Here is a 22,430-nt window from a genome sequence, read left to right as displayed (position 1 = left end):
GAGAGCTGGAACCAGAAGGTTATAAGCATGAGCAAAGAAACAGCTGAGGATCTGAGCAGAGATCAGCCTGAGAAAAGTGGAATCTGGTGGGAAGGGGCAGAGGAGGAGGCTATGTGGGGCCCACCTGAAGGTGGAAATAAAAGAACCAGGGCGCCTCCGTTAGTGTCATGGACTTTGACATAGGTTGGGAGGGTACACTTTGTACAGTTTCTGTGTTGCAGAAATTAACACAACATTGTAAAATAATTATACTCCAACAATAAAATTAAATCATTTTTTTTTTTTAAAGGTTGAGGGACTTCCCTGGTGGGCCAGGTGGCTAAGACTCTGTGCTCCCAGTGCAGGAAGTCGAGGTTTGATCCCTGTTCAGAGAACTAGATCCCACCTGCCACAACTCAAAGTCCACACGTTGCAACTATGACCTAGTGCAGTCAAATATATAAAAAATTTTTTAAAAAAACAAAAGGTCAAGGAGGCAGACAGCTGACAGAGTGAGGACTAGAACCCACACTTCCTAACCAGCCCCACCCCACCCAGGAGAACTCAGCCAGCTCTTGAGCAAACAGGGACACACCACTGAGCTTTGCATTCACACACACACACATATACATGTATGTGTTGAGTGAATGAATGAATGAAGGAATGATGGTCAGGCAACTGGTCAAGTCTGAGGAGCCTTGTTGGGGGAGGACAGTGGAAGGTGGGCACAAAATCAGCACTAGGAAGAAGACAGGATTCTCACTGCAGAACCAAATAACCAAAGCCCTTTGTTTTTTTTCTCCTTCCTCTTCCACAGGCCCACAGGTAGGAAAGTTCCCCAGCCATCTCCCTTTTCCCTCCCTGCTGTCAGTCCTCTTCCTAGACAGTCTGGTGGCAGCCACAGACATCCCCTAAATGTAGAGCAGGGAGGCCTCAGCCCCACCGGTGTGGGGGTGGGGAGGGGAGGAGCATCACAGTACAAGTCCAACCCCTGGCGGCAGCCCTCTCTACTCCTCCCCAGTTTTCCCATCTGTCCCTCTTCTTTTCTCACATCCCCTCCCTGCCTCAGCAGCTCATCCTCTCTCCTGCTGCTTCCCCTCCTGTTCCATGCTTCTCTGCTTTCCTGGCTACCCACAGCCCTCTCAGATGGCTGGCTTGCTCCCAAATCCCAACCACACTGCAGGGACCCGTGATCTGCCTCTGTCTGCCCTCCTCCCTGCTTCCCCCCCGCCAGCCCCCTACCACTAGCAGACCCAACTCCTAGGCCTGGAATGCCCCCACCACAAAAGAGACATTGAAGAGGCAAGCAGGGTGGGAGGTGGAAATTTCCAGGCGTCACTGAGCCTGGATGGGGCAGCGGCTGCTTAATATTGTCACAGAAAAGACTCCTAACCCTGGAGCCTGCCTCTTTCCCACAGGTTATAAGCCATTATCAGGCCCTAGGAAGCAGCAGACTGGGGAGTTATCCAACCCCTAGGGACTTCCCAGGTGGCGCTAGTGGTAAAGAATTTGCCTGCGCATGCAGGAGACTTAAGAGACATGGTTTGATCCCCGGGTCAGGAAGATCCCCTGGAGGAGGGCATGGCAACCCACTCCAGTATTCTTGGCAAAAGAAGTGTCGGGTCGCAGAGTCAGATACACCTGAAGCGACTTATGCACACACACAGAGTAGGGCCATAACCCTCCACTGCCTGCTCCCTTGGGGGTCCCAGGCCCCCAGTGCCCAGCACCGGAAGCAAAATTGTGTCTCCTCTCTTCCCTGGGCCTGTGCTAAAAGGCAAAGAAACTCCTCTGGCCTTGGGGCCTCAGGAGTGGTTCCAGCCAAGACAGAAAGGTAAACCACCCATTCCAGGACTCTTCTGCCTCAAGCAATAAAACCTTGATTTTACTCTCTGTTCTTCCTGATTTCATGAGTCTAGCACCTGCTCAGGGACAGGCATGGGCTCACATGTACTTCTGTTGACATGTATGCACATAGCCAGGCACATGCACCCATAAGCATGTACCTGTGTACACAGAAGGTCTTTATAGGCTCACGTATATAGACATAACTATTTTTATGTAGAGGTAGTACAGATCTTTACCTGCACACGTGTACCACCTACATAGAGAACAAGCACATCCTTACCTTTGTCTCCTCCCACCCTTCAGCTGACTCCTCCTTCCCCTTGGCTCCTGCATCTCTCCTCTCTGTGCCTCCTGTCTCTTCCGTGCCCCTGGTCCTCACTGAGTTCTTCTGTAGCCTCCCCCAGCCCTACCTTCATTTCTAAGTAGTCAACATGGCAAAACCTCTAATCACTCTTCATGGGTTCTTGGGTGAAGGAAGGGAGAAGATGAGATACTTCAGCTTCTTAGTCACAGATAAAATAAACCAAGGTCCAGAGGATGGGAGCCATATCTCAGCTCAAGGAATAGAACTCAATTAATCTAGTTTCCTCCCATTGTGTCTGCTCTGTGCTCTAGTTTCATCAAGGCAAAAGGCCTAAAACTAGGAGCAGTCACTTGCGATCTCTGTCTCCCAGACCTCTACCATGAGCCCCTACTAGTACCCAGGAATCCTGTGTCCTCTGGAGGAGGAGCAGCAGAGAGACAAGGGGAAGGGAGAAGAGGAGTTGATCTCAGGCAAGACTGGCACTGACCTCTGACTCTAATATTGTTCATCTGATTTTCCACAGGGGCACTGCCATGGCCATGGGCACCCCCCTGGCCCTGGGCACTGCCATGGCCATGGGCACCCCGCTGGCCCTGGGCACAGCCATGGAGGCGGGCACCCCCCTGGCCCTGGGCACTGCCATGGCCATGGGCACCCCCCTGGCCCTGGGCACTGCCATGGCCATGGGCACCCCCCTGGCCCTGGGCACCCCCACCCTCCATGTCCCCACCCTGGATCAGGGCACTGTCCTGGAAGGGGCCACCCACCTGGGCCCCCTGGGCACCCCCCCGGCCCACATCACTGAGGAAGCAGAAGAAACAGGACCCAAGAATGGGGAGCGTGATCTAGCATGGGGCCTGAAGCAGAATCTTCTGTTCCTAATAAACAGCCTCCTAGAGGCCATATTCTACTCTTAAAAGAGCCAATCTTCCTTCACATCCAACCTGACACTCAGGGGGTCCAGTGGTTTCTGAATTTCCTAGTTATGAAAATTGGTCCCAGTCAGGCATACTCAGTAGTTTGGTTCAGTGGTGTCCACAGCACATGGCTGAATAAGGTCACCCCTCCTTTGTTTGCACGTCTGCCCCATCCCCCATTAAAGGGTCTCAAGGATGGTCTCATCACCTCTACCACATCACATACACTCAGACACAGTGGGCTATGCATGCCTCCTTCTAGAAGGATCCACAGAAGCCTTCAGTGGATCCTGAACTAACTATCCCCTGAAAATATGTAGAACTTTCCAGACTCCTTACCTTTGCACAGTTTCTCCATCACTACCTCCTCCACCTCAGCCCCGGTCAGGAAAGCCTTCCTTCCAAGCCAACCAAAGCTCTACCATCAACATGAAGCCTTCCCTAAAGCCCTTTAGGATGAGTGAGGTCCTCTCTGTCTTTGCACATTGCTCCTTTCTCTGCAGCTTATATCGACCATTGCATGGGCCCAACCACACCTTACCCAGTTGGCATCAACTAATGGGACAGCTTTTATCTCTCCAACCAAATTAAGCTACTCAGGGCAGGGCCACCACTTCTACACCTCTAGACTCTCCCACCCCCATCCCCTACTGGTCTATACCTTGCATAGAGTGGCATTTGCACACAGTTTAGGGATACCCATAGTCCAGATACTACTGGGTTCTGACTCTTCCCAGCCCTATTCTTCAGCCAAGGCATCTCCCAAACATACAGACAGCCTGCTTGCTGTAAAATTCCTTCTGCTGCTGCTGCTAAGTCACTTCAGTCGTGTTCGACTCTGTGCGACCCCATAGACGGCAGCCCGCCAGGCTCCCCTGTCCCTGGGATTCTCCAGGCAAGAACAGTGGAGTGGGCTGCCATTGCATTCTCCAATGCATGAAAGTGCAAAGTGAAAGTGAAGTCGCTCAGTCGTGTCCGACTCTTAGCGACCCCATGGACTGCAGCCTTCCAGGCTCCTCCATCCATGGGATTTTCCAGGCAAGAGTACTGGAGTGGGGTGCCATTGCCTTCTACCCATTCAAATTCCACATTTGGGGGCCTCTCCACTTCCCAACTCCTAGGCTTCTCACAGGGACCCTACCTATTCTGGTGCTACTACAGCTCTCCAACCATGCCTCTCCACTTCCCAACACACTGCCCCTCTCTCACAGCCATTCCCTGATGGGAGAGGCAGCAAGAACTCGGAAATGAGTGGCTAATGATTACATTTCCAGGTTGAAGTGGGGTAGTTCTATGAAAAGGAGCTGAGGATTCTCTGAGTCGCTTCTCTCTCTTCCGGGTCATACTCGCACTTGAATAACAGAATCGAGGCTCCACATTTGAGGGGCACAGACCCAGGTCCAGACCAACTTGGAGAAAGATCCAACTTGAACAGGCGCCTAGCCTCACTGGGAAGGAAATGGTGGGGGTCCGCTAAGGGAAGCTCAGAGAAATATGGGAGTAAAAGCAGCCCAAATTTTCAACCCCTCAGCATTCTGAGCAGTAAAGTGCCGGCATGGAGCTGCTTGCTCTTCTGGGCTTGAAGAATCAGCGTTACAAGTTATTGAGGCTCTCGACACGGAGCCTGGGGTCGCGTTTCCTTGTCCCTCACGGAAGACCGATCCACCCCAGAAACGCCGGTGTGCGAGCTACAGCCAGATGGCCAGACTCCTAACAGCAGCTGTCAGACATGCCCTGGGTAGAGGGGCCCACAACAGCAGTTCGGGGGATCGTTTAAAGACAGGGAGCCCCCAGCTCCGACAGCCCCGCGGCGGGAAGCCTCTGTCCCCGCCCCCCAGTGACGCGCCCATTGGCCAAGCTCTGCCTCGGCCCCGCCCAGTGACCGGCCTGCTTGGCGTCGACGCATGCGCAGGAACCCGCCGCCGCCGTTGCCGCCGCCGCTTCAGCACCGGCGCCCGGACAGCGGCGCCGCCCACGGGCATGGACGGTGGTGGCGGCAGCAGCAGCAGCGATCCGGTTCCCGGCCCGGGTCCGGAAGGGGAGCAGCGGCCCGAGGGGGAGCTTTTGGCCCCAGAAGGCAGCTCCCCGGACAGGTAGGGGCGGACTGTTCCGCAGACCCAGCTTCAGTCCTTCCCAGAACCCGCGCCCCAGATATTCCCAGTAGCCGCCATATGTCGCCCCATTCATTCCCCAGACCCTCCCAGAGCCCGTTCTGGCGCCGCCAGACTCCTGGCCCCCTGGCCACGCCCTCTCTCTGCCGATTTTCATTCTCCCTGATACTCCCTAATATCACCCCCCTTCGCCCTCGCTGCCCCCGGGACCTGCCCCACCCACTGTTTATACCTTACCTCTAAGACCTCGAGTTTCCCCCGCCCCTCCGGCCTCCAGAACCCCTCCCTCTTGGCCCTGCCCCCAAGTCTTCTCTGTAAGCCCCAAGCCTGCAGCAACCTCAGTCCGGGTTCTAGCATGTCAATGTGCTCGAGGGTGCGTGTGTGTCGTAGATGGACTCGCCAAGGTGTATGTCCTAGGGAGAGGCCAGACACTCGGCTGCCAAACTAGGGTCTGTCTTTGTCCATCACCATCGGTCTCCAGTCTGCCGCCCCGCATGGCCAGCTGCGCACGTGTGGGCTGGAGTCCCCACGTGTGGCAGCCACCTGCACCCTTTGGATGTGATGGGTTGGCTGGCTCTGAGAGTCAGGTCGTGGTCAGTACCTTCCCTGAAGGAGCACCAGGCTGGCAGGACAGAAGGAACAGCTTCCTGCTGAGGGCCCAGATCTTGGTGCCTCTCCTCTCCCTTCCTCCACCATATGTGTGAGGGAACAGCCCAGCCAGGTAACAATATGGCGCAATTTCTGTGCCCTGCCTGTTCTGCCGCCCCCAGGATCCCTCACCTGACATGACGCTGCCTCTCTCTCCTGCCTGGACTGAAATAGGAAGCATTCTTTGGGGGCAAAAGCAGAGGTGAACACATTATCTCCAGACTGCCCCGGTTAAATGTATATTCTGTACCTCAGAGTGAAGAGGAGACCCCACAAGCAGAGAGAAATGTTTCCTTCCCTCTACTGTCAAACCAGCCTGGATAGATTTAGCCACCTTTCAGACTGAAAGGCACAGAACTTTCTGCGATGGGATGAGAGACAGGATTAATGTGCTCCTTGGACCAGGGGACTGCCTGGCACTATGACCCGACCAAAGAGCCAAGGATGGCCAAGGCAGAGATAGTGACAGGGCAGGGGCCAGGAGCATCCCTAGAAGGGGCTGGAGAGTCTTTTGCTGCCTCAGATATTTTGCCCAGGATCAGCCCTATCTTGGACTACTTACTTCCCCTGCACATAGGGCTGATACTTGAATACAGGAACTATTTGCTGTCTTCTAGTAACTCCCTGAGACCTCTGGCCCTTCTCTGCCCCTCCCCAGAGACCCTGGACAAATCAGGCAAGGGGACTCATTTCATTCCAAGAAACAAAAATCATTCCTGCTGAACTAAGCAGCACCCTGGAGAATGAATAAGACAGCACATGCGCGTGCTCACGCATGCACGCACACACACACACACATTTACTAATGTAAAGACAACAGGGCAAATTGAAACAGTTCATTCTTTGTGTCTTTAAAATTACTTTTTATTTTCCTAGTGGCATGAACTGGAGCTCCCTCATCTGTCCTGACCATTCTGCCTGATCACATGGTTGTTCATATAGCTATATGTCCGTGGGCTTGGGGCATGGTTAATACTCCTGTATATTTGCCCGTTATGGGGCTCCCAAGTGAGGGTCTGGGGCATTATTAGCCAGGCCCTAACTTCTATGGCCATGAGTCAGACCTGTGTCTTCCCTTTTCATTAACCTTCCTATCTGCCCCAGTCACTTGGCCTACAGGCCAATGTGCCCAGGCAAGCAGCCCAGGAAACTGCTCATCCCAGTCAGAGCCATGGAACTGAGGGTGAGAATGAAAGCCCCCAGGGGAAGCAAGGCAGACAGCTGATCCTAGGTTCCTGGAAAGGGATAAAAGGGATTGACAGGAAGGGGCTGGGCTAGGGAGATCCCAGTAGAAGCAAACCAATGGGGGAGACTGAAATCCCCCTTGAACAGGAGCCTGCTAAGCAAGGGGGGTGCTGATGAGATTTGGTAGGCTGGTTAAGGAGGACTGAGTTCAGTTCTCAGCCACTACCCCCTGGAATGCTGGCTTCCCTCATGAAAAAGGAACTGACACTCCAAGTGGGGACTTGACTCCTAAGGCAAGCCCAAAGCTCAGTGATGCTTTAAAATCACGGGCAGCTGAAATAGGCACCCTGGCTGCCCCACCCTCCTGACTCTGGAAAGCAGGCCCTACTCTAAAGAGGGAGACCAAGACTAAAATGGGTCGCCTTGTGCTTCCCTGGTGTCCAGTGGTTAGGATTCCACCTTTCAAGGCAGGGGGCACGGGTTCAATCCCTGATCTGAGAACTAAGGTTCCACACCCCACAGGGTGCAACCAAAAATGTATACAAAATAAAATGGGTCACCTTCATGCCTTCAGGGTCCAACCCAGACCAAGCACAGTGCCCAGCATGTGGCAAGTGCTCAGAAAAGACCTGCAGAATAAAAATCTTAAAGAAATAGATATCCCCACTTATACATATGAAACCCAGGTCATTTTTCCAGCTTTCCTTTGGCCCATGGGGATGGATGTACAAGGGATTTATCTGCCAGGACACTGGTTGCTATATCATTAACTTTATGGGGTCATCTGAGGTCTTGCTTGAAAACAACTTCAGTCAAATTCCTATTTTTCTAAATGTAGAGTTAGTAAAAAAAAAAAGAAAGAAGAAGAAGAAGAAATAGTAGTTTAAACCATGAGATACCGTGGTGGATTCATGTCCATGTATGGCAAAACCAATACAGTACTGTAAAGTAAAATAAAGTAAAAATAAAAATTAAAAAATAAATAAACCATGAGATAAATTCTAATGCAGCTTTTGATAACAAAAAGAAAAGTACTGGGACTTCCCTGGTGGTCCAGTGACTAAGGCTCCATGCCCCTGATGCAGGGGGACTGGATTCTGGATCCTGGTCAGGGAACTAGATCCCACATGCTGCAGGTAAGACCCAGCACAACCAGAAACAAATAAATATTTTAAAAAGAAAAGTAATTATAATTATATATGTAGAGAGATTCTTAAGGTATGAGAAGTTCTCAAATGGAGACATATTATCTGAAGTGCCTAAAGAGTTCAAATTGTAAATATAAATATACTTCTTAATCTACACACTTCCTGCAGCACTGAGTGTGAAGAGGCAGGAAAGCAAATGTCTTCCACATGCCAGGCTCCATGCCAGGCACCTCACAGATCTTACCTCAGTTAATTCCCATACTAACTTGAGCTGCTGCTAAGCTGCTAAGTCGCTTCAGTTGTGTGCAACTCTGTGTGACCTCATAGACAACAGCCCACCAGGCTCCCCCATCCCTGGGATTCAAGAATACTGGAGTGGGTTGCCATTTCCTTCTCCAGTGCATGAAAGTGAAAAGTGAAAGTGAAGTCGCTCAGTTGTATCTGACTCTTAGCGACCCCATGGAGTGTAGCCTACCAGGCTCCTCCATACATGGGATTTTCCAGGCAAGAGTACTGGAGTGGGGTGCCATTGCCTTCTCCGACTAACTTGAGAGGGGGACCTTATTCTCATACCCTCACTCAACAGACAAGGATGTCAATGTTCCGAGAACTGTGTATCTTTCCCAAGACCCCAGAGCTAAAGGATGATGGGGCCAGGATACCACCTCCACTGCTCCCTCATTTTAGTTTCAGCATGAGGGTTATCCCCTGCCCCTCGACTGCCTGCCACCCAGCTTTCTGGCAGGAAGAGAAGGAGCTTACTTTTTTTCAGTTCCTCTACTTGATTTCTGGGCAGAACCCAGCCTCTGTGGGCAATGTCCACTTGCCATCACAGCCAGGGCCCTGGCCCATGGCCCCTTCAGCAGTGCAGCAGGCAAGACTGGAAGCCAGGGTTGGATCAGCAGACACCTGGCTGTTCCATGGGAGCTATGCAAATTCTAGCAGGCCAGGTGAGCCGGGAGGATGGAAGGAAGGAGACTCACTGTTGGGCCCAGAACCCTCTGGGAATCACCCATGGCCCTCAGGCACTTGGTTCTGTGACCATCTTCTCTCCTAGGTCTAGCAATCCTGCCACTGGGGTAGGACAACTCCCCCTGCACCCAAGGAGTGGGGCTGGGTCCATGCACAGAATACTGCCCCCATGAGTAATTTGGAAAGACAAATCTATTGCTGACTCCTTCCTGGCAAGTCTCTTGGGGGTCCTAACTCCCTCTCCCAGCTGTGCACACCCTTGCAGAGCAAACCTCTTCCCAAAGTCCTAGGGTTGGTGAAAAAGACAATAATTGCTTATGCCAAACTTCTTCTGACTTTCCTTGGCTTTTAAGGTGGGAACAAAAGTGCAGCAGGTACTTAATTAGCGTCTGACAAGAGAATGAAGAGACGATTGCAGCAGACAGAGCTGGGCTCAAGGCCTGGTTCTTCAGGGCTCACTGAACCTCAGTTCTCAACTCTATAAAAGGAAAGTACTTCCCCTGTATGGTTTTTAAAGGTGCAAATTAATCATATGTGTTTAGGGGTGCAGAGACTGATGAGGGAATGAGACAAGAAACCCCAAGAAGTAGGCTGGAGGTGTAGACCCAGAGGCTCTATCCTCGTCGCCTCCTGCCAGAACCAGTAACAGTAAAACCCAAGCCCCATCCATCTCAGCTCACTGAACACTTCTGGGGCATGGTATGGACCACCACTGTCTCACCCCAATTTTCCCTGCCTCCTCCTCCCCCAGGTCCCAGAGCAAGGCTGTGGCCCCAGAGGCCAGCCCAGAGAGGAGCTGCTCCCTCCACAGCTGCCCCCTTGAGGACCCTTCCAGTTCTTCTGGACCACCACCAGCAACTTCCACCCTCCAGCCTGTGGGCCCATCCAGCCCCTTAGCCCCTGCTCACTTTACCTATCCCCGAGTACCGCAGGAGCACCGGGGGGCAAGCTCCCTGCCAGGGCTTGGGGACCGGGCAGGACTGTGCTCCCATGCCTCCAGCCTCAGCCCTTCCCCAGCCCCCTCACAGCGTGATGGGACCTGGAAGCCAGCATCTGTGCAGCACCACGTGGTCAGCGTCAGGTAAGGAGGGGTCCAGCAGCTGGCCAGCTGCCCTGGAAGGTAGGGCAGGGCTGCAAAGTGGGGCCAACTCCCCGAGGTCTAGATTCCTTCACTAGGAGGCAGCCCGTGTCTCCTGTCTCTGATGGAGGAGGCAGCCTGGAGGGAAGAGGAAGGAAGGGTTGGAACTCGGGAGTGGGGAGGCTTGCAAGGGTCGATGCCAACTTCCTCTACCCTCTACCCCTACTCCAACCTCCCACCTTACAAGAGGACTACAGCAAGCAAGTGTCTTTTCTTCTCTCCCATAGGCAGGAACGGGCCTTCCGGATGCCAAAGAGGTAGGCCTGGGCCTTCTCTGGACCCATGGGGTGACCAGGCCCAGTTTAGCTCCACCATCCCTTCTTGGTGGCTTCTAAGCTCATCTATTCCCTGCTACCATGCCCAACGCCAACTCATGTGTGATCTCTTCCTCTTTCCCAGCTATTCCCAGCTGATTGCGGAGTGCCCAGTGGCCGTGCTGCTGCTGTGTCTGGCTTTAATCCTTCTCTGCACCCTGGCTGGACTGCTGGGGGGCCAGCTACCTGATTTCTCCAAGCCCTTACTGGTGAGGGGCCACGGAGGGATGGGGCTCCCATGCCTGACCACCTCAGCTCGGTCTGGGGCAGAACTTTGGAGTGGCCCTGCTGGGAGTGGACTCTCCAGTGAGAGCTCAGAAAGGGTACAGAGGTGATCCTCGGGTCCAACCATTCAGGCAGGCAGGCCAGGCCTCCCTGCTCAGGGACCCAAAGAAGCAAAACTGAGAAGGAAGAAGAACTCCCCCTCTTTGTGGTCTGATCTTCTCTGCCCTCCTCCCTGCAGGGCTTTGAGCCTCGGGACACGGACCTTGGGCGCAAGCTAGTTGTCTGGAGAGCACTGCAGGCCCTCACAGGCCCCAAGAAGCTGCTTTCCCTTTCCCCAGACCTTGAGCTAAACAGGTAATGACTTCCCATCTTTCCACTTTTGGGGGCAACCAGAGATAGAACGAGGTCTCCAGAGAGGAGCCAAAGACATGTCAGGGGACTTCCCTGGCTATCCAGCAGTCGGGACTCTGCACTTCCACTGCAGGGGACACAGGTTTGATCCCTGGTCAGGGAACTAAGATTCCACATGCCATGTAGTGCCGTCAGAACAACGTTTAAAAAAAAAATCAGGTCAGAGGGCCTTGCTGGAACCCCCTGGGCAATGGTATCTGGCCTTTTCTGAGCCCCTCACCTTCTGGACAGTGCCTGGTATAGATTTTTTCTCTACCTTAGCTCAAACCCCCACACCACTCTGAGCCCTGCCACACCCTGGAGCAGTGCCCAAGAGGGGATGGTCCGGCCTCGGAGGATGGTGGAGTCCTTGGAGGACAGAGGGCAGGAGAGCTTCTTCTGTGGCCCCCCTGGTAAGCTGCAGCCTGGCCAGTTCCTAGCTTTAATGGTGGTTCTCCCTCTCCCCACCTACTAGAACTGGAGGGCCCAGGAGAACAAATCTGGGCAGACAGAAGCGGAAGGAGACTGGCCAGTCACATTCAAACCAAGGAAGTAAGGGTTACAGCTGGGAGGATGAGGCAGGTCTCAGTTGCTCCAGCCAGGAAGGGTCAAGCTGGACGGGGGTGTGGCACAGGGGAGGGATCCAGGCCCAGCATCAGGCAGCCAGGCACAGGTTTGAGGCTCCTGAGAATCTGAGCCTCTTATGGCCCAGAGTAAGCATCTTCCCTTTGGTGGGCCCAGGATCTGGAGCCAAAGCACTGAGCTCTGGGCCATGTGTTGCAGAGAAGAGCTATGCACAGCTGGTGTTCATGTCCACCTCAGCGGGCAGCCTGTGGAACCTGCACGCCATTCATTCTATGTGTCGCATGGAACATGACCAGGTGAGCTGGCTGAGGATGTGCTGGGGCTTGGTGGGGGTGGGGAGAGCCAGGGACACCAGGGACCTGATCATAAGGAAATAGAGTTGAACCAAGGTTGCCAGGCTGGGCTAGGAAAGAGCATTCCCTGCTTAGAAAATTATTGCAACCCTGCTAAGAGGCTCCAGGTTGTGGGGGAGAGGAAAGCGAAGAGTCAGCTGCTTCCAGAAGTGCCAAGACATAGCTGCTGGGAGACAGACCCTCAGAGCCCGGGGATTTTCAAAAGGTCCTGAGGCTCCTCCTTGAAGGAGTCAAGATGTAGCTGCTGGAACAGGGGCCTGACCAGTCAGGTCAAGATACCCCTCTGCCTCTGCCCTGCTGCCTCAAAGGAGGTGAGAGAGCCTGGGACAGTGCTTAGAAACCTGGGCCCCGGCAGTTCCCCTGAGCTCTCTCCTGCTGTGTGTGCCCTGCAGATCCGCTCCCATCCCAGCTTTGGGGCTCTGTGCCAGCGTACAGCAGCCAACGAGTGCTGCCCAAGTTGGTCCCTGGGCAACTACGTGGCTGTGCTCTCCAATCGCTCCTCCTGCCTAGACATTACGCAAGCCGATACAACCCGCACGCTGGCCCTGCTGCGGGCCTGTGCCCTCTACTATCACCGTGGTGCCCTGGTGCCCTCCTGTCTGGGACCCGGAAAGGACAAACCCCCACGCTGTGCCCAGGTTCCCACCAAGTGCTCCCGGAGCAGTGCTGTCTACCAACTCCTGCACTTCCTGCTGGACAGGGACTTTCTGAGTCCCCAGACTGCGGACTACCAGGTGCCCTCCCTCAGGTACAGCCTGCTCTTCCTGCCCTCCCTGAAGGGTGCCTCCATGATGGGCATCTACCTGGACCGCCTCGCTGTGCCCTGGGGGCTCTCCGACAACTACACGTCCGTCACCGGCATGGACCTGGGCCTCAAGCAGGAACTGCTGAGGCACTACCTGGCCCAGGACACGGTGTACCCCTTGCTGGCCCTGGCCGCCATTTTCCTCAGCATCGCCCTCTACCTGCGCTCGCTCTTCCTCACGCTCATGGTGCTGCTGGGGGTGCTGGGCTCTCTGCTGGTTGCCTATTTTCTCTACCGAGTGGCCTTCCGGATGGCCTACTTCCCCTTCGTCAATCTGGCAGCCCTCGTCCTGCTGAGCAGCGTCTGCGCTAACCACACCCTCATCTTCTTCGACCTCTGGCGCCTCAGCAAGAGCCAGCTGCCCTCCGGGGGGCTGGCGCAGCGCGTGGGCCGCACCATGCACCACTTCGGCTACCTGCTGCTGGTCTCGGGCCTCACCACGGGCGCGGCCTTCTACGCCAGCTACCTGAGCCGCCTCCCGGCCGTGCGCTGCTTCGCGCTCTACATGGGAACGGCTGTGCTGGCGCACCTGGCGCTCACGCTGGCCTGGCTGCCCTCCTCCGCGGTGCTGCACGAGCGCTACCTGGCGCGCGGCTGTGCGTCCCAGGCGCGTGGTCCGTGGGCCGGCAGCGCGCCCCGGCGACTGGCACTGGCACTCCACCGACGGCTCCGCGGCCTCCGGAGGGCGGCCGCCAGCACCTCGCGCCTGCTCTTCCAGCGCCTCCTGCCCTGCGGTGTCATCAAGTTCCGCTACATTTGGATCTGCTGGTTCGCCGCGCTGGCGGCTGGGGGCGCCTACATCGCCGGCGTCAGCCCCCGCCTGCGGCTGCCCACGCTACCGCCGCCCCGCGGCCAGGTCTTCCGGCCCAGCCACCCCTTCGAGCGCTTCGACGCCGAGTACCGTCAGCAGTTTCTGTTTGAGCGGCTGCCTCAGGGCGAGGGCGGCCACATGCCCGTGGTCTTGGTGTGGGGCATCCTGCCCGTGGACACGGGAGACCCTCTGGACCCTCGCAGCAACAGCTCGCTGGTGAGCGACCCTACCTTCTCAGCCAGCGGTCCTGAGGCCCAGCGCTGGCTGCTGGCCCTCTGCCGCGGAGCTCGGAATCAAAGCTTCTTCGGGGCCCAGCCGGAGGGCTGGCCCACATTGTGCTTCGTGGAGGCCCTCCAGCGCTGGATGGAGAGCCCCGGCTGTGCCCGCCTGGGGCCGGGCCTCTGCTGTGGCCACCTGGGCTTCCCCTGGGCCCCGCAGCTTTTCCTACACTGCCTCAAGATGATGGCTCTGGAGCAAGGCCCGGAGAGCCCCCAGGACCTGGGACCCCGCTTCAATACCCAGGGCGGCTTGGCTGCCCTGGTCCTGCAGTTCCAGACCAACTGCCCCTACAGTCCAGACTACAGCCAGGCTCACCACTTCTACACTGAGGTCAACCGCTGGCTGGCAGCAGAGTTGGGCAGGGCACCCCCTGGCCTTCGCCGGGGTTGGTTCACTAGCCATCTGGAGCTGTACAGCCTGCAGCACAGCCTGAGCACCGAGCCTGCAGTGGTGCTGGGCCTGGCGCTGGCGCTGGCCTTTGCCACACTGCTGCTGGGCACCTGGAATGTTCCACTTAGCCTGTTCTCAGTGGCAGCTGTGGCAGGCACTGTGCTGCTCACCGTGGGGCTCCTGGTTCTGCTCGAGTGGCAGCTCAACACTGCCGAGGCCCTCTTTCTCTCCGCCTCAGTGGGCCTCTCTGTGGACTTCACTGTCAACTACTGCATCTCCTACCACCTGTGCCCACACCCTGACCGCCTGAGTCGAGTGGCCTTCTCACTGCGCCAGACCAGCTGCGCCACAGCAGTGGGGGCTGCAGCCCTGTTTGCAGCCGGTGTGCTCATGCTGCCTGCCACGGTGCTGCTCTATCGCAAGCTGGGCATCATCCTCATGATGGTGAAGTGTGTCAGCTGCGGCTTCGCCAGCTTCTTCTTCCAATCTCTCTGCTGTTTCTTTGGACCAGAGAAGAACTGTGGGCAGATCCTCTGGCCTTGTGCACACCTGCCGTGGGATGCTGGAACTGGGGAGCCTGGTGGGGAGAAGGCAGGTCGCCCACGACCAGGGCCAGTGGGAGGGGTGCCCGGGTCCTGCTCAGAGCAGTACGAGCTACAGCCGCTGGCACGACGCCGGAGTCCCAGCTTTGACACCAGTACAGCCACCAGCAAGCTGTCTCACCGGCCCTCAGTGCTCTCTGAAGATCTACAGCTGCATGATGGCCCCTACTGCCCCCGGCCCCCGCCAGGCCCTGCATCCCCAAGGGAGCTGTTCCTGGACCACCAGGCAGTTTTCAGCCAGTGCCCAGCCTTGCAGACTTCCTCTCCCTACAAGCAAGCCGGACCCAGCCCCAAAACCCGGGCCATGCAGGACTCCCCAGGGAAGAAGGCTGAGCTGGTGCAGGCCTCACTAGAAGCCCCAGCCCACCCTCCCAGGCCCAAGCCCCAGGTTGTGGAGCCCCCTGATTGCCTCTGCTCCTCAGCCAGCACCCTGGAGGGGCTCAGCGTCTCTGATGAGACCTGCTTAAGCACCTCCGAGCCCAGTGCCCGTGTGCCAGATTCCGTGGGTGCCTCCCCAGAGGATCTGGATGAAGCCGAGCAGACAGTACCTGAACGGGGCCAGCTCAATGAGAAGCGGGACACACTGTGGCTGGCGCTCAAGGAGACTGTTTACGACCCATCTCTGCCCCCCTCACACCAGAGCAGCTTGTCCTGGAAGGGCCGTGGTGGGCCGGGGGATGGCAGTCCTGTGGTGCTGCCCAACAGCCAGCCAGATCTGCCAGATGTTTGGGTCCGCAGGCCCAGCACCCACACTTCAGGCTACAGTAGCTGAGGGAGGCCCAGGGAGGCCCGACTGGGGCACAGAGCCTGTGGGGATGACGAGCCGAGAGCAGCACCAGGCTAGAGCCTGATAGTGTTTCCCACGTCAGCGTGGGGAGGTCTCGCTCTCCAGCTGCAGATTTTAAACCCTGCCAGATGTTCTGGCCCTGGTCTGGGCTGCTGCTTACTCCCCACACCTGGAGGATTTGGTTTGGGGGGTGGTCTTTGGAGTGAAATGCCAAGCTCTCCTTGTGACCTGCGAAGGGCTCATCTGTTCCCACAGTGCCAACCAGGACCCACCCTCTGGAAGGGCGAAGGTCATGTGTGCAGCTCCATGTACTGGGGGAGGCTGACTTGGCCCCCATGACAAGGGGCATGAAATTCAGTGGGACTAAGGGACCCAGTCCTTGGGATCCTGTGGGCCCCTTCATCGACCAAGAGCCCTGGGAAACTTCAGCAGCCTCCTGGGCCTCTCACCTTTCAGAGGCTTTTTTATCAGGACACTTCCTTTTCTTTGGGGGAGCCTCTTGGAGTCATAATTGGGCTGGGGTCTCTGTCCTGAATGGTCTACTCCCCTCACATTACCCAGTCTGTCAAAAAATTTGTCCCAGCCAAGCAAAGATGGCTTCTGGGAGTAAAGTAGGTGGTGGAGAGATGGTGAGTCCCAGAGCATCCCTGAATTGCTAACAGTCCCTCATGGAAAGCTGCTCTGGCATGGAAGTGTCCTCTGCCCTGTTAACACCAGTAAGAATCCTTTACATCCCGCCTATTTTGGTTTGCAGAACACTTCCATGCCCATTGTGTCCTGGGAATCTCATCACTTCTGTGTGAGGTAGCCTGTACTTGGTTGGGTCCCAGGTTACAGGTAAAGACAGTGCAACTAAGGTTACCTGTTTTCACTAAGTCCCATAGTGAGCGAGTGGCAGAGCAGGTTTCCTAACTGACTCCACTGCTGCTCCCACTCTCCTCCTGTTTAGCTGCCGCAGGGACATTGGCCTACGGCTGTGTTGACCTTTGCTCTGGCACCTTTTAACAACCTGTCTTCACAGGTGCCTCTGGGTACCACTTTAGGCCTCCGTCTCCAGAAGCTGCACTCTGAGCAAGCCTGGAGTTCCTCCCCATAGCCCCTGGACTTCCTTCCAGCTCCAGCTGAGATGTCTTCATCCATGAGGCACCTAAGCTGATCTGATTCCCAAGTTCAGGGTCAGGGGAAGGCCTTGTCCATGGCTTCGGTGTGCAGAGAGCCCCTGCCAGGAGAGGCACTGAGGGCAGTCGAGGCTGGGCAGAATCCAGTTAAGGCAGGAACTCAGGCCTGACCTCTTTGGAGGTATGGCAGTCTGATGCTGTTTCGCAGGTCAGGGTTCTGGTTCCCAAAGGACAGGTCTCCCTAGGGGCACTCAGCAGACAAAAGTCTGACTCTCCTTCCCCAAAGCAAAGGGTCTCTCTGGAAGGTTTTATCTCACATGAGGGCTCATGACACCTGGAGCATCAACAAATTTACTGAGCACCACTCCACCTATGGCACTATAAGAGGACAGAGACATGGAGGGAAAATCAGACATCTGCCCTCAAGGATCTCACCCTCTAGCTGGGGAAACAGCCCCCACCCCCATACATGCAGGCATCAGTGGGTCACTGATGGCACCATACAGCACTTGCTGAGCGCCATATGCCTGTCACCATGAGCACTGCTGGAGCTCAAGCACCCAGGACTGGTAACCAGGAAGGATTCCTGAGCTGGGCTTCAGTATCTCAGCCTGGAAGTGACCTTAACAATCATTTGTTTCAGCAGTTCTCAAACTTTGGAGCCTCAGGACCCTTTGTTCAAAGAATCCTTGTGTGGAAACACTGCATATAAAGCTGAGAAAAAGCAACTACACTGTTGGATGCTGGGGGTGGGGAAGTCCAGAGCCAGGTCAGCCTCCTTTTCTACGGTGCCTCTCAGGGGATCCTGGGGAACCCTGAAAGCTCTTGATGGCTCTGAAGAATGTGTCTTGAAAACCACTGGTCCAGGTCATTTTACAAATGAGCATCACAGAGGGGAAGGATTTTTCTGGGCCCAAAGAGACAGAACTGGAGGCAAATTAGAGGGTTTGGGCTTTATATAAATATGTATTGTTGAGACTTACCTCCCACACCAACTTATAAGAAGTGGGATATGGAGATATCAGTGAGATATGGGAGTTGTGGAAGTGACAGAAGACCATGGGCAGGAATGACAGGTTACATCGGCTTTGCAAGATAAAGATACCCATCTGACTCCTGGTGTCAGGAAGGAGAGACAGTAACTAGGACTAACTTGGACCATCTCCCTGGAGTTCTGAGGGACCTCTCTCTCTTCATGTCAGAGAGGAATTCAGCTTCTCTGGCCTAGGGCTGCTCATCAGCCTCTGAGTCCTGGCTTCTCTGCACTATGGACTGTCTCCTGTTATCACACAGCCAGGTCGGTAGAGCTCTGGTCATCTGGGATCATCACCCAGAGGGAGGACAAAGTGAGCCCTTCCTCCTGAACATGAGCAGAAGTCTGGCCTTGACTCCATCATTGTAGCTGCCTCTCAGGGCCACACAACCCTTCAGGAAGGCAGATGAGCTGGAGCAGCCAAAGTACCGACTAGATTTGATCTTTACACCAGCGTGCCCGAAGGACTGGAAGAACTCAGTGTAATCCCAGTCAGCTCCTCGAACCTGGAGTGGCCCAAACCAACAGCAGGCATCACAGTAGTGGGTAATCCCACCTGCATCTCTAGCTCCAACTTTGGTGTTTTGGTTTTTTTTGACAGGGTCTTAGTTCCCCAACAAGGGATCAAACCCGTGTCCCCTGTAGGGGAAGTGCAGAGTCTTAACCACTGGACTCCCAGGAAAGTCCCCCTTGCCCCAGCTTTGGAAAGCAAGATTTGAAGTATTTTCAGCAGATTTACTATCATCATTATGGTGGTTACAAAGAGTGTATGGCCCTGGATACACATGGAGAGAAGCTTAGAAGCATTCTGTGAGGCTCTGGAAAATTCAAGAAATGGCTCCTTAACACTGAGACACTGTATTAAAACTGATTTGGGACTTGCAGTCATTTCTCCTATTTGTGCCACAGATCCTTGAACTCAAACCCAGAGCATGAGTATGTGTTATTGTATGTTTTAAAAATGTAACTTGGTATAGTTTGTTACTATGGGAAAACCCATCCTTCCACGGCTGTGGCACTTTGGTGACAATGTCAGAGACTGAGTTGACTGGTAAATCTTAGATTTTACAGGCACGGGGCCTACCCTATACCGTGATATTTAGGCGGTATCTCAGCTTGAGCCTGATTCTGAAAGAGACATCTCACGAGAGATTTATAAGCCAAATGCCCTTAGCCCCCTCAAACTCATTCCTCTCCTTCCAGTCCATGACAAGGCAAGTGAGGGGATCAGAAAAGAAGATACATCGAAGAGTTTCTGATCTTTTCTTTCGTGGTGGCCTTATCTTGGCCTTTGATAATACATGTGGGCAATTATGAGCTCTCTGGCGTCCATGACATACATCAAGATTTGCTTGGGAATGGGAAAAAACAGACATTTCTTACCCTTTCTACCCTCACCCTTGTTCACAGGGACGACAGTAGCTCAAGGTGGTGTAGAGGTATTTATGCTTAGGAGAAGTCACTCAATTCGGGAAGATAAGAAACAAAAGAAAGCCACCACGTGCTATGTAAATGGTGGGCTGTCCTAAGCCACTTTGTGCTGAAGAGCCCTGGAAGGACCTTGATAAACTTATCATGATCATCAGGCCTCTGTGTGGTTATTCATGTTATACCTCAGCATAAGGGGAAGAGCAACAGTTTACCAAATTCACAAACAACAAATTAGAGCTTCAAGATCGCTAAAGAGAATCCCTCAGCTGGGCAGACTGATGTGAATTTGAATTCATGACCACAGCCTCACCTGTAACCTCAGCTCTGCCTAGCCTCCTTGCATTCTAGTTACTAGTTTCAGTTCTTTGCAGCAGTCATTTCATACTTTCTCCACTTGCTTCCAACATCAGATGCCCTTCACCTCTCTGCACACCTACTTTCAGTAGTCAAAAAACTCATTATTCATAATGAAAGCTGGAGGCATCAGACAGAAATTTCCTCACCTTCAAGGCACCCAGTCCCCAGCTTACCTACCCTGCTCTTACTGGCTTCTCTCCTCATCCCTTCTGTTACAAACAAGGAAGCAGTTAATGTCCCCACCAATGGTTTATAGCAGATAGGTGGATACAGATGGCTTGGAAGTCAATTTCAAGAGCTTCCTTCATAAGTTCCCTCTCCACATATTGATCAGCCTAAGAAGGAGTCTTTGGCCAGCGCTCTCTCCTCCCCAGCAGTGACCCTTCCTTCATTCTGACTCCTACTACTCTGGCACCATTTTCTGCACTATAAACAAACAAATAAATAAAAGGACTACTTTAGAATGTTTTGCTTGAGCAAGTCTTTGAGAGAGCAAAGCCAAGAACATATGAACATTATCATAACTGTATTCCCTATGGTCACATAGCTTAAGTAGAGACTTGGAGAATATATATATATATATATAGAAAATGGGGCAGCAGGTAAAGAATCTGCAAGAGTTACAAGAGATATGGGTTTGGTCCCTGGGTCAGGAAGATCCCCTAGAAGAGGGCATGGCAACCCACTCTAGTATTCTTGCTGGGAAAACCCCATGGACAGAGGAGCCTGGTGGACTATGGTCCATGGGGTCACAAAGAGTCTGAAGCAACTTAGCACATATTTTAAATACCCACATTTAACTTGTAGAGATGAAAACTAAAATGTCTGTGATTAAAAAAAAAAAATCCTTGGATGGAATCAATACTTTCAAGGTTTTAGACCAAAAGGATCAGTGGACTTGAAGACATAGAAATTATCTAAAATGAAACATCAAGGGAAAAAATAAGTTTAGAAATAAATATAGAGCATATACAACAGGCAGAAAAATTGTCCTTTACAGTTATTCAAAATTATGAAATAATTTAGGCAATAACCAAAAATGAAGAGGGTACATTTTAAAAATAAATATTTTGTGAGGGAGTATGAACAAAGGAGTCTGAAGATGCTGCTCTAGGTACCATCTCCCTTGCCCCTTTCTCTCTGACTTTGCTCCTTTGATCATGCCATCTTCCTTCTGAAGCATCCGTTTCTTTCAGCTGGCTCATTCTCATAAGCACATGTATCCACTAGTATCTACATCTTTAAGAAAGTTCTACCTTGACCACCACAACCCACCTCCAGTTACTGCCCAATTGCTCTACCCCACTCGCAAACTCTGACACCTGCCGTCTCTGCCTCCTCATCTCTCATGTACTCTTCAGTGTGCTCCAGTGTAGCTTCCACTCCAGCCTCTCCACCAGAATTCCTCTTCCTAATACTCCCCAGTGACTTCCGTGTGTGTGTATGAGAAAACATATGCATGAGTTTATTCATTGCAGGATTTTGTACTCACCAATGACTTCTTTGTTGCTAAATTAAATGGATCCATTTAAATTCTCATCTTGCTTGCCCTTTCATTTATTTTTTTAATAGCTATTTTATTTTTATTTGACTGCACTGGGTCTTTTGTAGCATGCAGGATCTTTTTAGTTGAGGCATGTGAATTCTTAGTTGCAGCATGTAGGATATCTAGTTCCCCAACCAGGGATGGAACCCAGGGCCTCTGCATCCGGAGCTTGGAGTCTTAGCCACTGGACCACCTGCAAAGTCTCAAGTTATTTTCAATAGTTTATCACTTCCTTCCTCAGCAGTTTACCACTTCCTCCTTCCTAGCTTCTAGGACCCCACTCTTTGTTTTCTTCACACCTCTGTGGCACCTCTTTATCAGATTTCTTGGCTTGGCACCTTCTTGTCATTGCAACTTCTGAGTACTGGCATCAATGTCCTAGGTCCTAAGGCTCTCTGTACATTTCTTCCCTTGGTAATCTCATCCAATACTGCAGTTTTAAACACGTGTGTGTGTGTGTGTTAGTCCCTCAGTCATGTCCAACTCTTTGCGACCCCATGAACTATAGCTTTCCAGGATCCTCTGTCCATGGAATACTCCAGGCAAGGACACTGGATTTAGTAGCCATTCCCTTCTCCAGGGAATCTTCCCAACCCAGGGACTGAACCCAGGTCTCTTGTATTGCAGACAGATTCTTTAATGTCTGAGTCACCAGGGAAGCCTTAAATACATATATATGTATATATATATGTATGTACATATATGTGTGTGTGTGTATATATATATATATATGCCCATAACCAATCCAGGCTCTCCTCTGGGCTCAAAGGGTATGTTTTCAACTGCCTACTTGACAGCTCCACTTGAATGTCTCAAAGGCATTTCAGGTTTGTCATGTTCAAAACTGAACTCTTAATCTCTCCCCAACACAAAATAATGACTCTGATAGCTTACAGTGAATGATGTCAGATTCGTGATCTCTGAAGAAGAAGATTTAGTTTTGGGACCAGGAACCAGGCTTGATCACTCAGAGCTTTTGTGTGGCAGAAGTTCTACTGTGACACAGACATCAGAAGGGAGACAGAGTGCCCCACTCCTAGTCTTCTCAAGGCCTTATATACTTTCCCCAGACCCACTCCTACAACATACATCTTAAATTAACAAGATTAGAACTAACAACAGAAAAGTATTACCGCACCCATCCTCACAACATA

The 22,430-nt window shown here is 53.2% G+C and overlaps 1 protein-coding gene across 1 annotated transcript; it reads left to right on the top strand.

Annotated features, from left to right (window-relative positions):
• Window positions 1-5,028: 5,028 nt before the first annotated feature.
• Window positions 5,029-15,776, top strand: DISP2 (dispatched RND transporter family member 2). The gene is made up of 8 exons (XM_068966752.1): window positions 5,029-5,141; window positions 9,864-10,193; window positions 10,478-10,507; window positions 10,650-10,773; window positions 11,028-11,143; window positions 11,462-11,592; window positions 11,963-12,060; window positions 12,510-15,776. The coding sequence occupies exons 1-8, from the start codon at window positions 5,029-5,031 to the stop codon at window positions 15,774-15,776; spliced, it is 4,209 nt and encodes a 1,402-aa protein (XP_068822853.1).
• The last annotated feature ends 6,654 nt before the right edge of the window (window positions 15,777-22,430 follow it).

The sequence above is a fragment of the Capricornis sumatraensis genome, chromosome 2, assembly GCF_032405125.1.
Source record: "Capricornis sumatraensis isolate serow.1 chromosome 2, serow.2, whole genome shotgun sequence".
Taxonomy (NCBI): Eukaryota; Metazoa; Chordata; class Mammalia; order Artiodactyla; family Bovidae; genus Capricornis; species Capricornis sumatraensis.
The sequence above is the reverse complement of the archived record's forward strand: the minus strand, read 5'-3'. Positions and strand labels throughout refer to the sequence as shown.